We start from the raw sequence: 19,556 nt of genomic DNA, 5'->3' as shown, positions 1-19,556 counted from the left end.
AAGATATAAATGCTAAGAAGTAATACATTTTGTCTTTCTAAATATAATGTACAGCAGTATGTCTATAAAGTTGTTTACAGAAGTGGTATTAGCTGCAAACTGAAAAAAAAGTAAACAAATTACACAAATGCACCCAGGGATAAAAGAAACATGACACAATGCTCACAAACTGCACAATTATGAAATACATATTTAGAAGCCTGGAGTATTATATTTATTTTGGTTTATGACTGCTGTGGCAGTATTTAAACGTGGAAATTCATTTCAAGCAATAATCATGTGGCAAAAGTTTAATGTAGACGGACAATAAATAAGGAGCAGTTTGTCTTAAACCATTCTGTAGGGTGAGTGATTACTATAATATTGATGGTACCACAGGAATGTTAAATTAAAAAACAATAAACATCTGTCTAGCATCATTAATACCCACAAATTAAATGTTTAAAATTATCTCAATACCTGTTGGTGTATGTGGAGTGGTAGTTGTAGTAGTACTACTATAAGGAGTAGTTGTAGACCTTGATGTTGTTGATGTTGAAGATTCTAAAAGTAAATAAGGGAAAAATGAATCTGCTTTTCTAAGAGAGACACCCATATTATTGAACAATCTAAACTTTCAGTTCCTTGACAGAACAATTATCTTCTATAATCTTCTTTAAAGTTCTGTGGAAAACAGCATATATTTTCATTGTGGATATTAAATTAAAATATTTACTAAAGCTAAGATTTCAAACATTTACAGGTACTAATAAGGAATAGAGAAAATGAAAAAGCTCAAGTATTTTTATTTTAGTTCTCTTATGTCAATAATATTGGATATAACTTAAAGGCCATATTTCAAGAGAAGATAAATAACTTATTAATGCATAAGTGATTATAGCATTATGCTGCACAATGTTATGAGAAGTGTTATGATTGACTCAGACTGTCATTACAGAATATTTATTTTCTTATGCAATTTTCTTATACTGCTATATACTGCAAATTAGAAGTTACCTGTAGAGTTCGGCAAGCCCTTCAGTACTTATTATTTCTTTTTCTTATAAGTACATTTTAATTATGTTTAAATTTTCTGTGCTATTATACTTATAAGGCCTTGACTCAAACGTATCTTCATTTTTATGTATTACTTTTCCTTGGCAAAATATGTATTAAAGATAGGGGCAGAAACATTTTCTGTGAATGTTTGGAAAAACAACATCATAATGTATGACTATGCTTAATTTCATAATACCATGCTTTAAAGCATTATGTCTTCATCTCTCTTTAGTTATTTGTGAACTAATTAATATTCCATAATTGATAAATAATACGATGAGTGCTTTTGAGAATTTCATCTTAATGCTTCATTACTTCAGTAAGGAATTTTAATGGCTCATTTGATGTCAGCTATCAATAAAAGAAAAAAAATACTGTGATAATTCTCCACTCTAGTTATAGACTTACTATTTATATAGAAGTTTCAACAATTTATTGTTTTTACAGCACTGAGATTTAATACAGCAGTCCAGAACTAGACATATTCAATTGTTTCTTTACTGGTATAAAAAGCAAGTAGCAAGATGTCATTATAATGTAAGAAATATTCAATCTGTTTGAGAAAGGTTGATTAAAGAGGTATATAGGTACAGCCACAAATCTAAAATACTGACAAGGACATCTCCAGAGTATGGAGTATGAAGAAAATAAGTTTAGCCGTAGAAGTCTGAATTACAGTGTTAACATACATTAACATGAAAGTCCCACAGGTTATCTGAAGTGAAAATAAAATGTATTGTCATTTTGATGAATTATAGATTTTAATTTTCGTAAACAACATATCAAGTTCACTTATTTTCTGGACTGTCTGTTGGAAGAGTAGAAACTTAAAATTGGAGAAAGTATGACAGAAATCAATTAATTGTGTAAAAACTTATTTAATTGAATATTCCTTCCATCAACAACAAAACCCCAACAGTTCATTAGTACCTGTTGTTGGTGTAGTCGTTGTAGTGGTAGTAGTTGTGGAAGTTATTTTAGTTGTTGGTGATGATGATGTAGTTTCTGCAATTTCAAATAAAAATAAAGTCAATTAGTTTTCTTCCAGTGAAACTTCCTCAGTGGAATAGGGCTGTAAATGCATTTCATTTTCTTCAGACATCAAATATTTCCTATACTCTATGTTAAATACTAAGCAACCAGTTGGTGGAAGACTTTTCCTAATGGCATGTTATAATGCTAATGTCATGTACAAAAAACAATCTACAATAGCCATTACTTCAAAAATGTTTGATATACCCAGTAAAAGCGTAATATAATCTTCTGAATAAGCTTGTAGAGGCTTTATCGGTGATTCTCATTTTCTGGTTATTTCACTGCCCAATAGGTTTTCAGGAAAATGTGTTGAGATAATGTGCAATGGGCTAAAATTTTTTAAGAATTCTATATTGAATTCTTTTGATAATGACATCATGACTGTTTCATTACAGGGAAGTAAGATCATAATGATCTAAGACATTGTATTGTTATGGCATTCAACTATTAAAATATAGTAATAATGACTCCCTTTATATCTGACATCACTATTTCCCAACACATAAGTGTGGGTTTTACTTTGCAGTGAAAGCACTGTAAATGAAGTCAGGACTTTTATGGGTAGATAATTCTTCTTAAGTATTTTAAGATATAAATGCTAAGAAGTAATACATTTTGTCTTTCTAAATATAATGTACAGCAGTATGTCTATAAAGTTGTTTACAGAAGTGGTATTAGCTGCAAACTGAAAAAAAAGTAAACAAATTACACAAATGCACCCAGGGATAAAAGAAACATGACACAATGCTCACAAACTGCACAATTATGAAATACATATTTAGAAGCCTGGAGTATTATATTTATTTTGGTTTATGACTGCTGTGGCAGTATTTAAACGTGGAAATTCATTTCAAGCAATAATCATGTGGCAAAAGTTTAATGTAGACGGACAATAAATAAGGAGCAGTTTGTCTTAAACCATTCTGTAGGGTGAGTGATTACTATAATATTGATGGTACCACAGGAATGTTAAATTAAAAAACAATAAACATCTGTCTAGCATCATTAATACCCACAAATTAAATGTTTAAAATTATCTCAATACCTGTTGGTGTATGTGGAGTGGTAGTTGTAGTAGTACTACTATAAGGAGTAGTTGTAGACCTTGATGTTGTTGATGTTGAAGATTCTAAAAGTAAATAAGGGAAAAATGAATCTGCTTTTCTAAGAGAGACACCCATATTATTGAACAATCTAAACTTTCAGTTCCTTGACAGAACAATTATCTTCTATAATCTTCTTTAAAGTTCTGTGGAAAACAGCATATATTTTCATTGTGGATATTAAATTAAAATATTTACTAAAGCTAAGATTTCAAACATTTACAGGTACTAATAAGGAATAGAGAAAATGAAAAAGCTCAAGTATTTTTATTTTAGTTCTCTTATGTCAATAATATTGGATATAACTTAAAGGCCATATTTCAAGAGAAGATAAATAACTTATTAATGCATAAGTGATTATAGCATTATGCTGCACAATGTTATGAGAAGTGTTATGATTGACTCAGACTGTCATTACAGAATATTTATTTTCTTATGCAATTTTCTTATACTGCTATATACTGCAAATTAGAAGTTACCTGTAGAGTTCGGCAAGCCCTTCAGTACTTATTATTTCTTTTTCTTATAAGTACATTTTAATTATGTTTAAATTTTCTGTGCTATTATACTTATAAGGCCTTGACTCAAACGTATCTTCATTTTTATGTATTACTTTTCCTTGGCAAAATATGTATTAAAGATAGGGGCAGAAACATTTTCTGTGAATGTTTGGAAAAACAACATCATAATGTATGACTATGCTTAATTTCATAATACCATGCTTTAAAGCATTATGTCTTCATCTCTCTTTAGTTATTTGTGAACTAATTAATATTCCATAATTGATAAATAATACGATGAGTGCTTTTGAGAATTTCATCTTAATGCTTCATTACTTCAGTAAGGAATTTTAATGGCTCATTTGATGTCAGCTATCAATAAAAGAAAAAAAATACTGTGATAATTCTCCACTCTAGTTATAGACTTACTATTTATATAGAAGTTTCAACAATTTATTGTTTTTACAGCACTGAGATTTAATACAGCAGTCCAGAACTAGACATATTCAATTGTTTCTTTACGCAGTATAAAAAGCAAGTAGCAAGATGTCATTATAATGTAAGAAATATTCAATCTGTTTGAGAAAGGTTGATTAAAGAGGTATATAGGTACAGCCACAAATCTAAAATACTGACAAGGACATCTCCAGAGTATGGAGTATGAAGAAAATAAGTTTAGCCGTAGAAGTCTGAATTACAGTGTTAACATACATTAACATGAAAGTCCCACAGGTTATCTGAAGTGAAAATAAAATGTATTGTCATTTTGATGAATTATAGATTTTAATTTTCGTAAACAACATATCAAGTTCACTTATTTTCTGGACTGTCTGTTGGAAGAGTAGAAACTTAAAATTGGAGAAAGTATGACAGAAATCAATTAATTGTGTAAAAACTTATTTAATTGAATATTCCTTCCATCAACAACAAAACCCCAACAGTTCATTAGTACCTGTTGTTGGTGTAGTCGTTGTAGTGGTAGTAGTTGTGGAAGTTATTTTAGTTGTTGGTGATGATGATGTAGTTTCTGCAATTTCAAATAAAAATAAAGTCAATTAGTTTTCTTCCAGTGAAACTTCCTCAGTGGAATAGGGCTGTAAATGCATTTCATTTTCTTCAGACATCAAATATTTCCTATACTCTATGTTAAATACTAAGCAACCAGTTGGTGGAAGACTTTTCCTAATGGCATGTTATAATGCTAATGTCATGTACAAAAAACAATCTACAATAGCCATTACTTCAAAAATGTTTGATATACCCAGTAAAAGCGTAATATAATCTTCTGAATAAGCTTGTAGAGGCTTTATCGGTGATTCTCATTTTCTGGTTATTTCACTGCCCAATAGGTTTTCAGGAAAATGTGTTGAGATAATGTGCAATGGGCTAAAATTTTTTAAGAATTCTATATTGAATTCTTTTGATAATGACATCATGACTGTTTCATTACAGGGAAGTAAGATCATAATGATCTAAGACATTGTATTGTTATGGCATTCAACTATTAAAATATAGTAATAATGACTCCCTTTATATCTGACATCACTATTTCCCAACACATAAGTGTGGGTTTTACTTTGCAGTGAAAGCACTGTAAATGAAGTCAGGACTTTTATGGGTAGATAATTCTTCTTAAGTATTTTAAGATATAAATGCTAAGAAGTAATACATTTTGTCTTTCTAAATATAATGTACAGCAGTATGTCTATAAAGTTGTTTACAGAAGTGGTATTAGCTGCAAACTGAAAAAAAAGTAAACAAATTACACAAATGCACCCAGGGATAAAAGAAACATGACACAATGCTCACAAACTGCACAATTATGAAATACATATTTAGAAGCCTGGAGTATTATATTTATTTTGGTTTATGACTGCTGTGGCAGTATTTAAACGTGGAAATTCATTTCAAGCAATAATCATGTGGCAAAAGTTTAATGTAGACGGACAATAAATAAGGAGCAGTTTGTCTTAAACCATTCTGTAGGGTGAGTGATTACTATAATATTGATGGTACCACAGGAATGTTAAATTAAAAAACAATAAACATCTGTCTAGCATCATTAATACCCACAAATTAAATGTTTAAAATTATCTCAATACCTGTTGGTGTATGTGGAGTGGTAGTTGTAGTAGTACTACTATAAGGAGTAGTTGTAGACCTTGATGTTGTTGATGTTGAAGATTCTAAAAGTAAATAAGGGAAAAATGAATCTGCTTTTCTAAGAGAGACACCCATATTATTGAACAATCTAAACTTTCAGTTCCTTGACAGAACAATTATCTTCTATAATCTTCTTTAAAGTTCTGTGGAAAACAGCATATATTTTCATTGTGGATATTAAATTAAAATATTTACTAAAGCTAAGATTTCAAACATTTACAGGTACTAATAAGGAATAGAGAAAATGAAAAAGCTCAAGTATTTTTATTTTAGTTCTCTTATGTCAATAATATTGGATATAACTTAAAGGCCATATTTCAAGAGAAGATAAATAACTTATTAATGCATAAGTGATTATAGCATTATGCTGCACAATGTTATGAGAAGTGTTATGATTGACTCAGACTGTCATTACAGAATATTTATTTTCTTATGCAATTTTCTTATACTGCTATATACTGCAAATTAGAAGTTACCTGTAGAGTTCGGCAAGCCCTTCAGTACTTATTATTTCTTTTTCTTATAAGTACATTTTAATTATGTTTAAATTTTCTGTGCTATTATACTTATAAGGCCTTGACTCAAACGTATCTTCATTTTTATGTATTACTTTTCCTTGGCAAAATATGTATTAAAGATAGGGGCAGAAACATTTTCTGTGAATGTTTGGAAAAACAACATCATAATGTATGACTATGCTTAATTTCATAATACCATGCTTTAAAGCATTATGTCTTCATCTCTCTTTAGTTATTTGTGAACTAATTAATATTCCATAATTGATAAATAATACGATGAGTGCTTTTGAGAATTTCATCTTAATGCTTCATTACTTCAGTAAGGAATTTTAATGGCTCATTTGATGTCAGCTATCAATAAAAGAAAAAAAATACTGTGATAATTCTCCACTCTAGTTATAGACTTACTATTTATATAGAAGTTTCAACAATTTATTGTTTTTACAGCACTGAGATTTAATACAGCAGTCCAGAACTAGACATATTCAATTGTTTCTTTACGCGGTATAAAAAGCAAGTAGCAAGATGTCATTATAATGTAAGAAATATTCAATCTGTTTGAGAAAGGTTGATTAAAGAGGTATATAGGTACAGCCACAAATCTAAAATACTGACAAGGACATCTCCAGAGTATGGAGTATGAAGAAAATAAGTTTAGCCGTAGAAGTCTGAATTACAGTGTTAACATACATTAACATGAAAGTCCCACAGGTTATCTGAAGTGAAAATAAAATGTATTGTCATTTTGATGAATTATAGATTTTAATTTTCGTAAACAACATATCAAGTTCACTTATTTTCTGGACTGTCTGTTGGAAGAGTAGAAACTTAAAATTGGAGAAAGTATGACAGAAATCAATTAATTGTGTAAAAACTTATTTAATTGAATATTCCTTCCATCAACAACAAAACCCCAACAGTTCATTAGTACCTGTTGTTGGTGTAGTCGTTGTAGTGGTAGTAGTTGTGGAAGTTATTTTAGTTGTTGGTGATGATGATGTAGTTTCTGCAATTTCAAATAAAAATAAAGTCAATTAGTTTTCTTCCAGTGAAACTTCCTCAGTGGAATAGGGCTGTAAATGCATTTCATTTTCTTCAGACATCAAATATTTCCTATACTCTATGTTAAATACTAAGCAACCAGTTGGTGGAAGACTTTTCCTAATGGCATGTTATAATGCTAATGTCATGTACAAAAAACAATCTACAATAGCCATTACTTCAAAAATGTTTGATATACCCAGTAAAAGCGTAATATAATCTTCTGAATAAGCTTGTAGAGGCTTTATCGGTGATTCTCATTTTCTGGTTATTTCACTGCCCAATAGGTTTTCAGGAAAATGTGTTGAGATAATGTGCAATGGGCTAAAATTTTTTAAGAATTCTATATTGAATTCTTTTGATAATGACATCATGACTGTTTCATTACAGGGAAGTAAGATCATAATGATCTAAGACATTGTATTGTTATGGCATTCAACTATTAAAATATAGTAATAATGACTCCCTTTATATCTGACATCACTATTTCCCAACACATAAGTGTGGGTTTTACTTTGCAGTGAAAGCACTGTAAATGAAGTCAGGACTTTTATGGGTAGATAATTCTTCTTAAGTATTTTAAGATATAAATGCTAAGAAGTAATACATTTTGTCTTTCTAAATATAATGTACAGCAGTATGTCTATAAAGTTGTTTACAGAAGTGGTATTAGCTGCAAACTGAAAAAAAGTAAACAAATTACACAAATGCACCCAGGGATAAAAGAAACATGACACAATGCTCACAAACTGCACAATTATGAAATACATATTTAGAAGCCTGGAGTATTATATTTATTTTGGTTTATGACTGCTGTGGCAGTATTTAAACGTGGAAATTCATTTCAAGCAATAATCATGTGGCAAAAGTTTAATGTAGACGGACAATAAATAAGGAGCAGTTTGTCTTAAACCATTCTGTAGGGTGAGTGATTACTATAATATTGATGGTACCACAGGAATGTTAAATTAAAAAACAATAAACATCTGTCTAGCATCATTAATACCCACAAATTAAATGTTTAAAATTATCTCAATACCTGTTGGTGTATGTGGAGTGGTAGTTGTAGTAGTACTACTATAAGGAGTAGTTGTAGACCTTGATGTTGTTGATGTTGAAGATTCTAAAAGTAAATAAGGGAAAAATGAATCTGCTTTTCTAAGAGAGACACCCATATTATTGAACAATCTAAACTTTCAGTTCCTTGACAGAACAATTATCTTCTATAATCTTCTTTAAAGTTCTGTGGAAAACAGCATATATTTTCATTGTGGATATTAAATTAAAATATTTACTAAAGCTAAGATTTCAAACATTTACAGGTACTAATAAGGAATAGAGAAAATGAAAAAGCTCAAGTATTTTTATTTTAGTTCTCTTATGTCAATAATATTGGATATAACTTAAAGGCCATATTTCAAGAGAAGATAAATAACTTATTAATGCATAAGTGATTATAGCATTATGCTGCACAATGTTATGAGAAGTGTTATGATTGACTCAGACTGTCATTACAGAATATTTATTTTCTTATGCAATTTTCTTATACTGCTATATACTGCAAATTAGAAGTTACCTGTAGAGTTCGGCAAGCCCTTCAGTACTTATTATTTCTTTTTCTTATAAGTACATTTTAATTATGTTTAAATTTTCTGTGCTATTATACTTATAAGGCCTTGACTCAAACGTATCTTCATTTTTATGTATTACTTTTCCTTGGCAAAATATGTATTAAAGATAGGGGCAGAAACATTTTCTGTGAATGTTTGGAAAAACAACATCATAATGTATGACTATGCTTAATTTCATAATACCATGCTTTAAAGCATTATGTCTTCATCTCTCTTTAGTTATTTGTGAACTAATTAATATTCCATAATTGATAAATAATACGATGAGTGCTTTTGAGAATTTCATCTTAATGCTTCATTACTTCAGTAAGGAATTTTAATGGCTCATTTGATGTCAGCTATCAATAAAAGAAAAAAAATACTGTGATAATTCTCCACTCTAGTTATAGACTTACTATTTATATAGAAGTTTCAACAATTTATTGTTTTTACAGCACTGAGATTTAATACAGCAGTCCAGAACTAGACATATTCAATTGTTTCTTTACGAAGTATAAAAAGCAAGTAGCAAGATGTCATTATAATGTAAGAAATATTCAATCTGTTTGAGAAAGGTTGATTAAAGAGGTATATAGGTACAGCCACAAATCTAAAATACTGACAAGGACATCTCCAGAGTATGGAGTATGAAGAAAATAAGTTTAGCCGTAGAAGTCTGAATTACAGTGTTAACATACATTAACATGAAAGTCCCACAGGTTATCTGAAGTGAAAATAAAATGTATTGTCATTTTGATGAATTATAGATTTTAATTTTCGTAAACAACATATCAAGTTCACTTATTTTCTGGACTGTCTGTTGGAAGAGTAGAAACTTAAAATTGGAGAAAGTATGACAGAAATCAATTAATTGTGTAAAAACTTATTTAATTGAATATTCCTTCCATCAACAACAAAACCCCAACAGTTCATTAGTACCTGTTGTTGGTGTAGTCGTTGTAGTGGTAGTAGTTGTGGAAGTTATTTTAGTTGTTGGTGATGATGATGTAGTTTCTGCAATTTCAAATAAAAATAAAGTCAATTAGTTTTCTTCCAGTGAAACTTCCTCAGTGGAATAGGGCTGTAAATGCATTTCATTTTCTTCAGACATCAAATATTTCCTATACTCTATGTTAAATACTAAGCAACCAGTTGGTGGAAGACTTTTCCTAATGGCATGTTATAATGCTAATGTCATGTACAAAAAACAATCTACAATAGCCATTACTTCAAAAATGTTTGATATACCCAGTAAAAGCGTAATATAATCTTCTGAATAAGCTTGTAGAGGCTTTATCGGTGATTCTCATTTTCTGGTTATTTCACTGCCCAATAGGTTTTCAGGAAAATGTGTTGAGATAATGTGCAATGGGCTAAAATTTTTAAGAATTCTATATTGAATTCTTTTGATAATGACATCATGACTGTTTCATTACAGGGAAGTAAGATCATAATGATCTAAGACATTGTATTGTTATGGCATTCAACTATTAAAATATAGTAATAATGACTCCCTTTATATCTGACATCACTATTTCCCAACACATAAGTGTGGGTTTTACTTTGCAGTGAAAGCACTGTAAATGAAGTCAGGACTTTTATGGGTAGATAATTCTTCTTAAGTATTTTAAGATATAAATGCTAAGAAGTAATACATTTTGTCTTTCTAAATATAATGTACAGCAGTATGTCTATAAAGTTGTTTACAGAAGTGGTATTAGCTGCAAACTGAAAAAAAAGTAAACAAATTACACAAATGCACCCAGGGATAAAAGAAACATGACACAATGCTCACAAACTGCACAATTATGAAATACATATTTAGAAGCCTGGAGTATTATATTTATTTTGGTTTATGACTGCTGTGGCAGTATTTAAACGTGGAAATTCATTTCAAGCAATAATCATGTGGCAAAAGTTTAATGTAGACGGACAATAAATAAGGAGCAGTTTGTCTTAAACCATTCTGTAGGGTGAGTGATTACTATAATATTGATGGTACCACAGGAATGTTAAATTAAAAAACAATAAACATCTGTCTAGCATCATTAATACCCACAAATTAAATGTTTAAAATTATCTCAATACCTGTTGGTGTATGTGGAGTGGTAGTTGTAGTAGTACTACTATAAGGAGTAGTTGTAGACCTTGATGTTGTTGATGTTGAAGATTCTAAAAGTAAATAAGGGAAAAATGAATCTGCTTTTCTAAGAGAGACACCCATATTATTGAACAATCTAAACTTTCAGTTCCTTGACAGAACAATTATCTTCTATAATCTTCTTTAAAGTTCTGTGGAAAACAGCATATATTTTCATTGTGGATATTAAATTAAAATATTTACTAAAGCTAAGATTTCAAACATTTACAGGTACTAATAAGGAATAGAGAAAATGAAAAAGCTCAAGTATTTTTATTTTAGTTCTCTTATGTCAATAATATTGGATATAACTTAAAGGCCATATTTCAAGAGAAGATAAATAACTTATTAATGCATAAGTGATTATAGCATTATGCTGCACAATGTTATGAGAAGTGTTATGATTGACTCAGACTGTCATTACAGAATATTTATTTTCTTATGCAATTTTCTTATACTGCTATATACTGCAAATTAGAAGTTACCTGTAGAGTTCGGCAAGCCCTTCAGTACTTATTATTTCTTTTTCTTATAAGTACATTTTAATTATGTTTAAATTTTCTGTGCTATTATACTTATAAGGCCTTGACTCAAACGTATCTTCATTTTTATGTATTACTTTTCCTTGGCAAAATATGTATTAAAGATAGGGGCAGAAACATTTTCTGTGAATGTTTGGAAAAACAACATCATAATGTATGACTATGCTTAATTTCATAATACCATGCTTTAAAGCATTATGTCTTCATCTCTCTTTAGTTATTTGTGAACTAATTAATATTCCATAATTGATAAATAATACGATGAGTGCTTTTGAGAATTTCATCTTAATGCTTCATTACTTCAGTAAGGAATTTTAATGGCTCATTTGATGTCAGCTATCAATAAAAGAAAAAAAATACTGTGATAATTCTCCACTCTAGTTATAGACTTACTATTTATATAGAAGTTTCAACAATTTATTGCTTTTACAGCACTGAGATTTAATACAGCAGTCCAGAACTAGACATATTCAATTGTTTCTTTACGCGGTATAAAAAGCAAGTAGCAAGATGTCATTATAATGTAAGAAATATTCAATCTGTTTGAGAAAGGTTGATTAAAGAGGTATATAGGTACAGCCACAAATCTAAAATACTGACAAGGACATCTCCAGAGTATGGAGTATGAAGAAAATAAGTTTAGCCGTAGAAGTCTGAATTACAGTGTTAACATACATTAACATGAAAGTCCCACAGGTTATCTGAAGTGAAAATAAAATGTATTGTCATTTTGATGAATTATAGATTTTAATTTTCGTAAACAACATATCAAGTTCACTTATTTTCTGGACTGTCTGTTGGAAGAGTAGAAACTTAAAATTGGAGAAAGTATGACAGAAATCAATTAATTGTGTAAAAACTTATTTAATTGAATATTCCTTCCATCAACAACAAAACCCCAACAGTTCATTAGTACCTGTTGTTGGTGTAGTCGTTGTAGTGGTAGTAGTTGTGGAAGTTATTTTAGTTGTTGGTGATGATGATGTAGTTTCTGCAATTTCAAATAAAAATAAAGTCAATTAGTTTTCTTCCAGTGAAACTTCCTCAGTGGAATAGGGCTGTAAATGCATTTCATTTTCTTCAGACATCAAATATTTCCTATACTCTATGTTAAATACTAAGCAACCAGTTGGTGGAAGACTTTTCCTAATGGCATGTTATAATGCTAATGTCATGTACAAAAAACAATCTACAATAGCCATTACTTCAAAAATGTTTGATATACCCAGTAAAAGCGTAATATAATCTTCTGAATAAGCTTGTAGAGGCTTTATCGGTGATTCTCATTTTCTGGTTATTTCACTGCCCAATAGGTTTTCAGGAAAATGTGTTGAGATAATGTGCAATGGGCTAAAATTTTTTAAGAATTCTATATTGAATTCTTTTGATAATGACATCATGACTGTTTCATTACAGGGAAGTAAGATCATAATGATCTAAGACATTGTATTGTTATGGCATTCAACTATTAAAATATAGTAATAATGACTCCCTTTATATCTGACATCACTATTTCCCAACACATAAGTGTGGGTTTTACTTTGCAGTGAAAGCACTGTAAATGAAGTCAGGACTTTTATGGGTAGATAATTCTTCTTAAGTATTTTAAGATATAAATGCTAAGAAGTAATACATTTTGTCTTTCTAAATATAATGTACAGCAGTATGTCTATAAAGTTGTTTACAGAAGTGGTATTAGCTGCAAACTGAAAAAAAGTAAACAAATTACACAAATGCACCCAGGGATAAAAGAAACATGACACAATGCTCACAAACTGCACAATTATGAAATACATATTTAGAAGCCTGGAGTATTATATTTATTTTGGTTTATGACTGCTGTGGCAGTATTTAAACGTGGAAATTCATTTCAAGCAATAATCATGTGGCAAAAGTTTAATGTAGACGGACAATAAATAAGGAGCAGTTTGTCTTAAACCATTCTGTAGGGTGAGTGATTACTATAATATTGATGGTACCACAGGAATGTTAAATTAAAAAACAATAAACATCTGTCTAGCATCATTAATACCCACAAATTAAATGTTTAAAATTATCTCAATACCTGTTGGTGTATGTGGAGTGGTAGTTGTAGTAGTACTACTATAAGGAGTAGTTGTAGACCTTGATGTTGTTGATGTTGAAGATTCTAAAAGTAAATAAGGGAAAAATGAATCTGCTTTTCTAAGAGAGACACCCATATTATTGAACAATCTAAACTTTCAGTTCCTTGACAGAACAATTATCTTCTATAATCTTCTTTAAAGTTCTGTGGAAAACAGCATATATTTTCATTGTGGATATTAAATTAAAATATTTACTAAAGCTAAGATTTCAAACATTTACAGGTACTAATAAGGAATAGAGAAAATGAAAAAGCTCAAGTATTTTTATTTTAGTTCTCTTATGTCAATAATATTGGATATAACTTAAAGGCCATATTTCAAGAGAAGATAAATAACTTATTAATGCATAAGTGATTATAGCATTATGCTGCACAATGTTATGAGAAGTGTTATGATTGACTCAGACTGTCATTACAGAATATTTATTTTCTTATGCAATTTTCTTATACTGCTATATACTGCAAATTAGAAGTTACCTGTAGAGTTCGGCAAGCCCTTCAGTACTTATTATTTCTTTTTCTTATAAGTACATTTTAATTATGTTTAAATTTTCTGTGCTATTATACTTATAAGGCCTTGACTCAAACGTATCTTCATTTTTATGTATTACTTTTCCTTGGCAAAATATGTATTAAAGATAGGGGCAGAAACATTTTCTGTGAATGTTTGGAAAAACAACATCATAATGTATGACTATGCTTAATTTCATAATACCATGCTTTAAAGCATTATGTCTTCATCTCTCTTTAGTTATTTGTGAACTAATTAATATTCCATAATTGATAAATAATACGATGAGTGCTTTTGAGAATTTCATCTTAATGCTTCATTACTTCAGTAAGGAATTTTAATGGCTCATTTGATGTCAGCTATCAATAAAAGAAAAAAAATACTGTGATAATTCTCCACTCTAGTTATAGACTTACTATTTATATAGAAGTTTCAACAATTTATTGTTTTTACAGCACTGAGATTTAATACAGCAGTCCAGAACTAGACATATTCAATTGTTTCTTTACGCGGTATAAAAAGCAAGTAGCAAGATGTCATTATAATGTAAGAAATATTCAATCTGTTTGAGAAAGGTTGATTAAAGAGGTATATAGGTACAGCCACAAATCTAAAATACTGACAAGGACATCTCCAGAGTATGGAGTATGAAGAAAATAAGTTTAGCCGTAGAAGTCTGAATTACAGTGTTAACATACATTAACATGAAAGTCCCACAGGTTATCTGAAGTGAAAATAAAATGTATTGTCATTTTGATGAATTATAGATTTTAATTTTCGTAAACAACATATCAAGTTCACTTATTTTCTGGACTGTCTGTTGGAAGAGTAGAAACTTAAAATTGGAGAAAGTATGACAGAAATCAATTAATTGTGTAAACTTATTTAATTGAATATTCCTTCCATCAACAACAAAACCCCAACAGTTCATTAGTACCTGTTGTTGGTGTAGTCGTTGTAGTGGTAGTAGTTGTGGAAGTTATTTTAGTTGTTGGTGATGATGATGTAGTTTCTGCAATTTCAAATAAAAATAAAGTCAATTAGTTTTCTTCCAGTGAAACTTCCTCAGTGGAATAGGGCTGTAAATGCATTTCATTTTCTTCAGACATCAAATATTTCCTATACTCTATGTTAAATACTAAGCAACCAGTTGGTGGAAGACTTTTCCTAATGGCATGTTATAATGCTAATGTCATGTACAAAAAACAATCTACAATAGCCATTACTTCAAAAATGTTTGATATACCCAGTAAAAGCGTAATATAATCTTCTGAATAAGCTTGTAGAGGCTTTATCGGTGATTCTCATTTTCTGGTTATTTCACTGCCCAATAGGTTTTCAGGAAAATGTGTTGAGATAATGTGCAATGGGCTAAAATTTTTTAAGAATTCTATATTGAATTCTTTTGATAATGACATCATGACTGTTTCATTACAGGGAAGTAAGATCATAATGATCTAAGACATTGTATTGTTATGGCATTCAACTATTAAAATATAGTAATAATGACTCCCTTTATATCTGACATCACTATTTCCCAACACATAAGTGTGGGTTTTACTTTGCAGTGAAAGCACTGTAAATGAAGTCAGGACTTTTATGGGTAGATAATTCTTCTTAAGTATTTTAAGATATAAATGCTAAGAAGTAATACATTTTGTCTTTCTAAATATAATGTACAGCAGTATGTCTATAAAGTTGTTTACAGAAGTGGTATTAGCTGCAAACTGAAAAGAAAGTAAACAAATTACACAAATGCACCCAGGGATAAAAGAAACATGACACAATGCTCACAAACTGCACAATTATGAAATACATATTTAGAAGCCTGGAGTATTATATTTATTTTGGTTTATGACTGCTGTGGCAGTATTTAAACGTGGAAATTCATTTCAAGCAATAATCATGTGGCAAAAGTTTAATGTAGACGGACAATAAATAAGGAGCAGTTTGTCTTAAACCATTCTGTAGGGTGAGTGATTACTATAATATTGATGGTACCACAGGAATGTTAAATTAAAAAACAATAAACATCTGTCTAGCATCATTAATACCCACAAATTAAATGTTTAAAATTATCTCAATACCTGTTGGTGTATGTGGAGTGGTAGTTGTAGTAGTACTACTATAAGGAGTAGTTGTAGACCTTGATGTTGTTGATGTTGAAGATTCTAAAAGTAAATAAGGGAAAAATGAATCTGCTTTTCTAAGAGAGACACCCATATTATTGAACAATCTAAACTTTCAGTTCCTTGACAGAACAATTATCTTCTATAATCTTCTTTAAAGTTCTGTGGAAAACAGCATATATTTTCATTGTGGATATTAAATTAAAATATTTACTAAAGCTAAGATTTCAAACATTTACAGGTACTAATAAGGAATAGAGAAAATGAAAAAGCTCAAGTATTTTTATTTTAGTTCTCTTATGTCAATAATATTGGATATAACTTAAAGGCCATATTTCAAGAGAAGATAAATAACTTATTAATGCATAAGTGATTATAGCATTATGCTGCACAATGTTATGAGAAGTGTTATGATTGACTCAGACTGTCATTACAGAATATTTATTTTCTTATGCAATTTTCTTATACTGCTATATACTGCAAATTAGAAGTTACCTGTAGAGTTCGGCAAGCCCTTCAGTACTTATTATTTCTTTTTCTTATAAGTACATTTTAATTATGTTTAAATTTTCTGTGCTATTATACTTATAAGGCCTTGACTCAAACGTATCTTCATTTTTATGTATTACTTTTCCTTGGCAAAATATGTATTAAAGATAGGGGCAGAAACATTTTCTGTGAATGTTTGGAAAAACAACATCATAATGTATGACTATGCTTAATTTCATAATACCATGCTTTAAAGCATTATGTCTTCATCTCTCTTTAGTTATTTGTGAACTAATTAATATTCCATAATTGATAAATAATACGATGAGTGCTTTTGAGAATTTCATCTTAATGCTTCATTACTTCAGTAAGGAATTTTAATGGCTCATTTGATGTCAGCTATCAATAAAAGAAAAAAAATACTGTGATAATTCTCCACTCTAGTTATAGACTTACTATTTATATAGAAGTTTCAACAATTTATTGTTTTTACAGCACTGAGATTTAATACAGCAGTCCAGAACTAGACATATTCAATTGTTTCTTTACGCGGTATAAAAAGCAAGTAGCAAGATGTCATTATAATGTAAGAAATATTCAATCTGTTTGAGAAAGGTTGATTAAAGAGGTATATAGGTACAGCCACAAATCTAAAATACTGACAAGGACATCTCCAGAGTATGGAGTATGAAGAAAATAAGTTTAGCCGTAGAAGTCTGAATTACAGTGTTAACATACATTAACATGAAAGTCCCACAGGTTATCTGAAGTGAAAATAAAATGTATTGTCATTTTGATGAATTATAGATTTTAATTTTCGTAAACAACATATCAAGTTCACTTATTTTCTGGACTGTCTGTTGGAAGAGTAGAAACTTAAAATTGGAGAAAGTATGACAGAAATCAATTAATTGTGTAAACTTATTTAATTGAATATTCCTTCCATCAACAACAAAACCCCAACAGTTCATTAGTACCTGTTGTTGGTGTAGTCGTTGTAGTGGTAGTAGTTGTGGAAGTTATTTTAGTTGTTGGTGATGATGATGTAGTTTCTGCAATTTCAAATAAAAATAAAGTCAATTAGTTTTCTTCCAGTGAAACTTCCTCAGTGGAATAGGGCTGTAAATGCATTTCATTTTCTTCAGACATCAAATATTTCCTATACTCTATGTTAAATACTAAGCAACCAGTTGGTGGAAGACTTTTCCTAATGGCATGTTATAATGCTAATGTCATGTACAAAAAACAATCTACAATAGCCATTACTTCAAAAATGTTTGATATACCCAGTAAAAGCGTAATATAATCTTCTGAATAAGCTTGTAGAGGCTTTATCGGTGATTCTCATTTTCTGGTTATTTCACTGCCCAATAGGTTTTCAGGAAAATGTGTTGAGATAATGTGCAATGGGCTAAAATTTTTTAAGAATTCTATATTGAATTCTTTTGATAATGACATCATGACTGTTTCATTACAGGGAAGTAAGATCATAATGATCTAAGACATTGTATTGTTATGGCATTCAACTATTAAAATATAGTAATAATGACTCCCTTTATATCTGACATCACTATTTCCCAACACATAAGTGTGGGTTTTACTTTGCAGTGAAAGCACTGTAAATGAAGTCAGGACTTTTATGGGTAGATAATTCTTCTTAAGTATTTTAAGATATAAATGCTAAGAAGTAATACATTTTGTCTTTCTAAATATAATGTACAGCAGTATGTCTATAAAGTTGTTTACAGAAGTGGTATTAGCTGCAAACTGAAAAAAAAGTAAACAAATTACACAAATGCACCCAGGGATAAAAGAAACATGACACAATGCTCACAAACTGCACAATTATGAAATACATATTTAGAAGCCTGGAGTATTATATTTATTTTGGTTTATGACTGCTGTGGCAGTATTTAAACGTGGAAATTCATTTCAAGCAATAATCATGTGGCAAAAGTTTAATGTAGACGGACAATAAATAAGGAGCAGTTTGTCTTAAACCATTCTGTAGGGTGAGTGATTACTATAATATTGATGGTACCACAGGAATGTTAAATTAAAAAACAATAAACATCTGTCTAGCATCATTAATACCCACAAATTAAATGTTTAAAATTATCTCAATACCTGTTGGTGTATGTGGAGTGGTAGTTGTAGTAGTACTACTATAAGGAGTAGTTGTAGACCTTGATGTTGTTGATGTTGAAGATTCTAAAAGTAAATAAGGGAAAAATGAATCTGCTTTTCTAAGAGAGACACCCATATTATTGAACAATCTAAACTTTCAGTTCCTTGACAGAACAATTATCTTCTATAATCTTCTTTAAAGTTCTGTGGAAAACAGCATATATTTTCATTGTGGATATTAAATTAAAATATTTACTAAAGCTAAGATTTCAAACATTTACAGGTACTAATAAGGAATAGAGAAAATGAAAAAGCTCAAGTATTTTTATTTTAGTTCTCTTATGTCAATAATATTGGATATAACTTAAAGGCCATATTTCAAGAGAAGATAAATAACTTATTAATGCATAAGTGATTATAGCATTATGCTGCACAATGTTATGAGAAGTGTTATGATTGACTCAGACTGTCATTACAGAATATTT

The 19,556-nt window shown here is 29.7% G+C and overlaps 1 protein-coding gene across 1 annotated transcript; it reads right to left on the bottom strand.

Annotated features, from left to right (window-relative positions):
* Positions 1 to 433: 433 nt before the first annotated feature.
* Positions 434 to 19,207, bottom strand: LOC122788007 (mucin-5AC-like). The gene is made up of 15 exons (XM_044054934.1): positions 19,072 to 19,207; positions 17,922 to 17,996; positions 16,414 to 16,497; positions 15,264 to 15,338; positions 13,756 to 13,839; positions 12,607 to 12,681; positions 11,097 to 11,180; positions 9,948 to 10,022; positions 8,438 to 8,521; positions 7,289 to 7,363; positions 5,779 to 5,862; positions 4,629 to 4,703; positions 3,119 to 3,202; positions 1,969 to 2,043; positions 434 to 543 (listed from the first exon to the last, which is right to left on the bottom strand). The coding sequence occupies exons 1-15, from the start codon at positions 19,205 to 19,207 to the stop codon at positions 434 to 436; spliced, it is 1,275 nt and encodes a 424-aa protein (XP_043910869.1).
* Between the last annotated feature and the right edge of the window lie 349 nt (positions 19,208 to 19,556).

Source organism: Protopterus annectens, chromosome 13.part0 (assembly GCF_019279795.1).
Source record: "Protopterus annectens isolate FY-2018-M chromosome 13.part0, PAN1.0, whole genome shotgun sequence".
Classification (NCBI taxonomy): Eukaryota; Metazoa; Chordata; order Ceratodontiformes; family Protopteridae; genus Protopterus; species Protopterus annectens.
Note: the sequence above shows the minus strand (reverse complement) of the source record. Positions and strands in the feature narration are given on the sequence as shown.

Bases quoted from the DNA above. Each gene is read 5' to 3' on its own strand.
- LOC122788007 (XM_044054934.1), bottom strand. From the start codon at position 19,207: ATGGGTGTCTCTCTTAGAAAAGCAGATTCATTTTTCCCTTATTTACTT. The intron at 13,840-15,263 runs GTACTAATGAAC...ATTTACTTTTAG, and splicing joins AACGACTACACCAACAACAG to AATCTTCAACATCAACAACA. The intron at 11,181-12,606 runs GTACTAATGAAC...ATTTACTTTTAG, and splicing joins AACGACTACACCAACAACAG to AATCTTCAACATCAACAACA.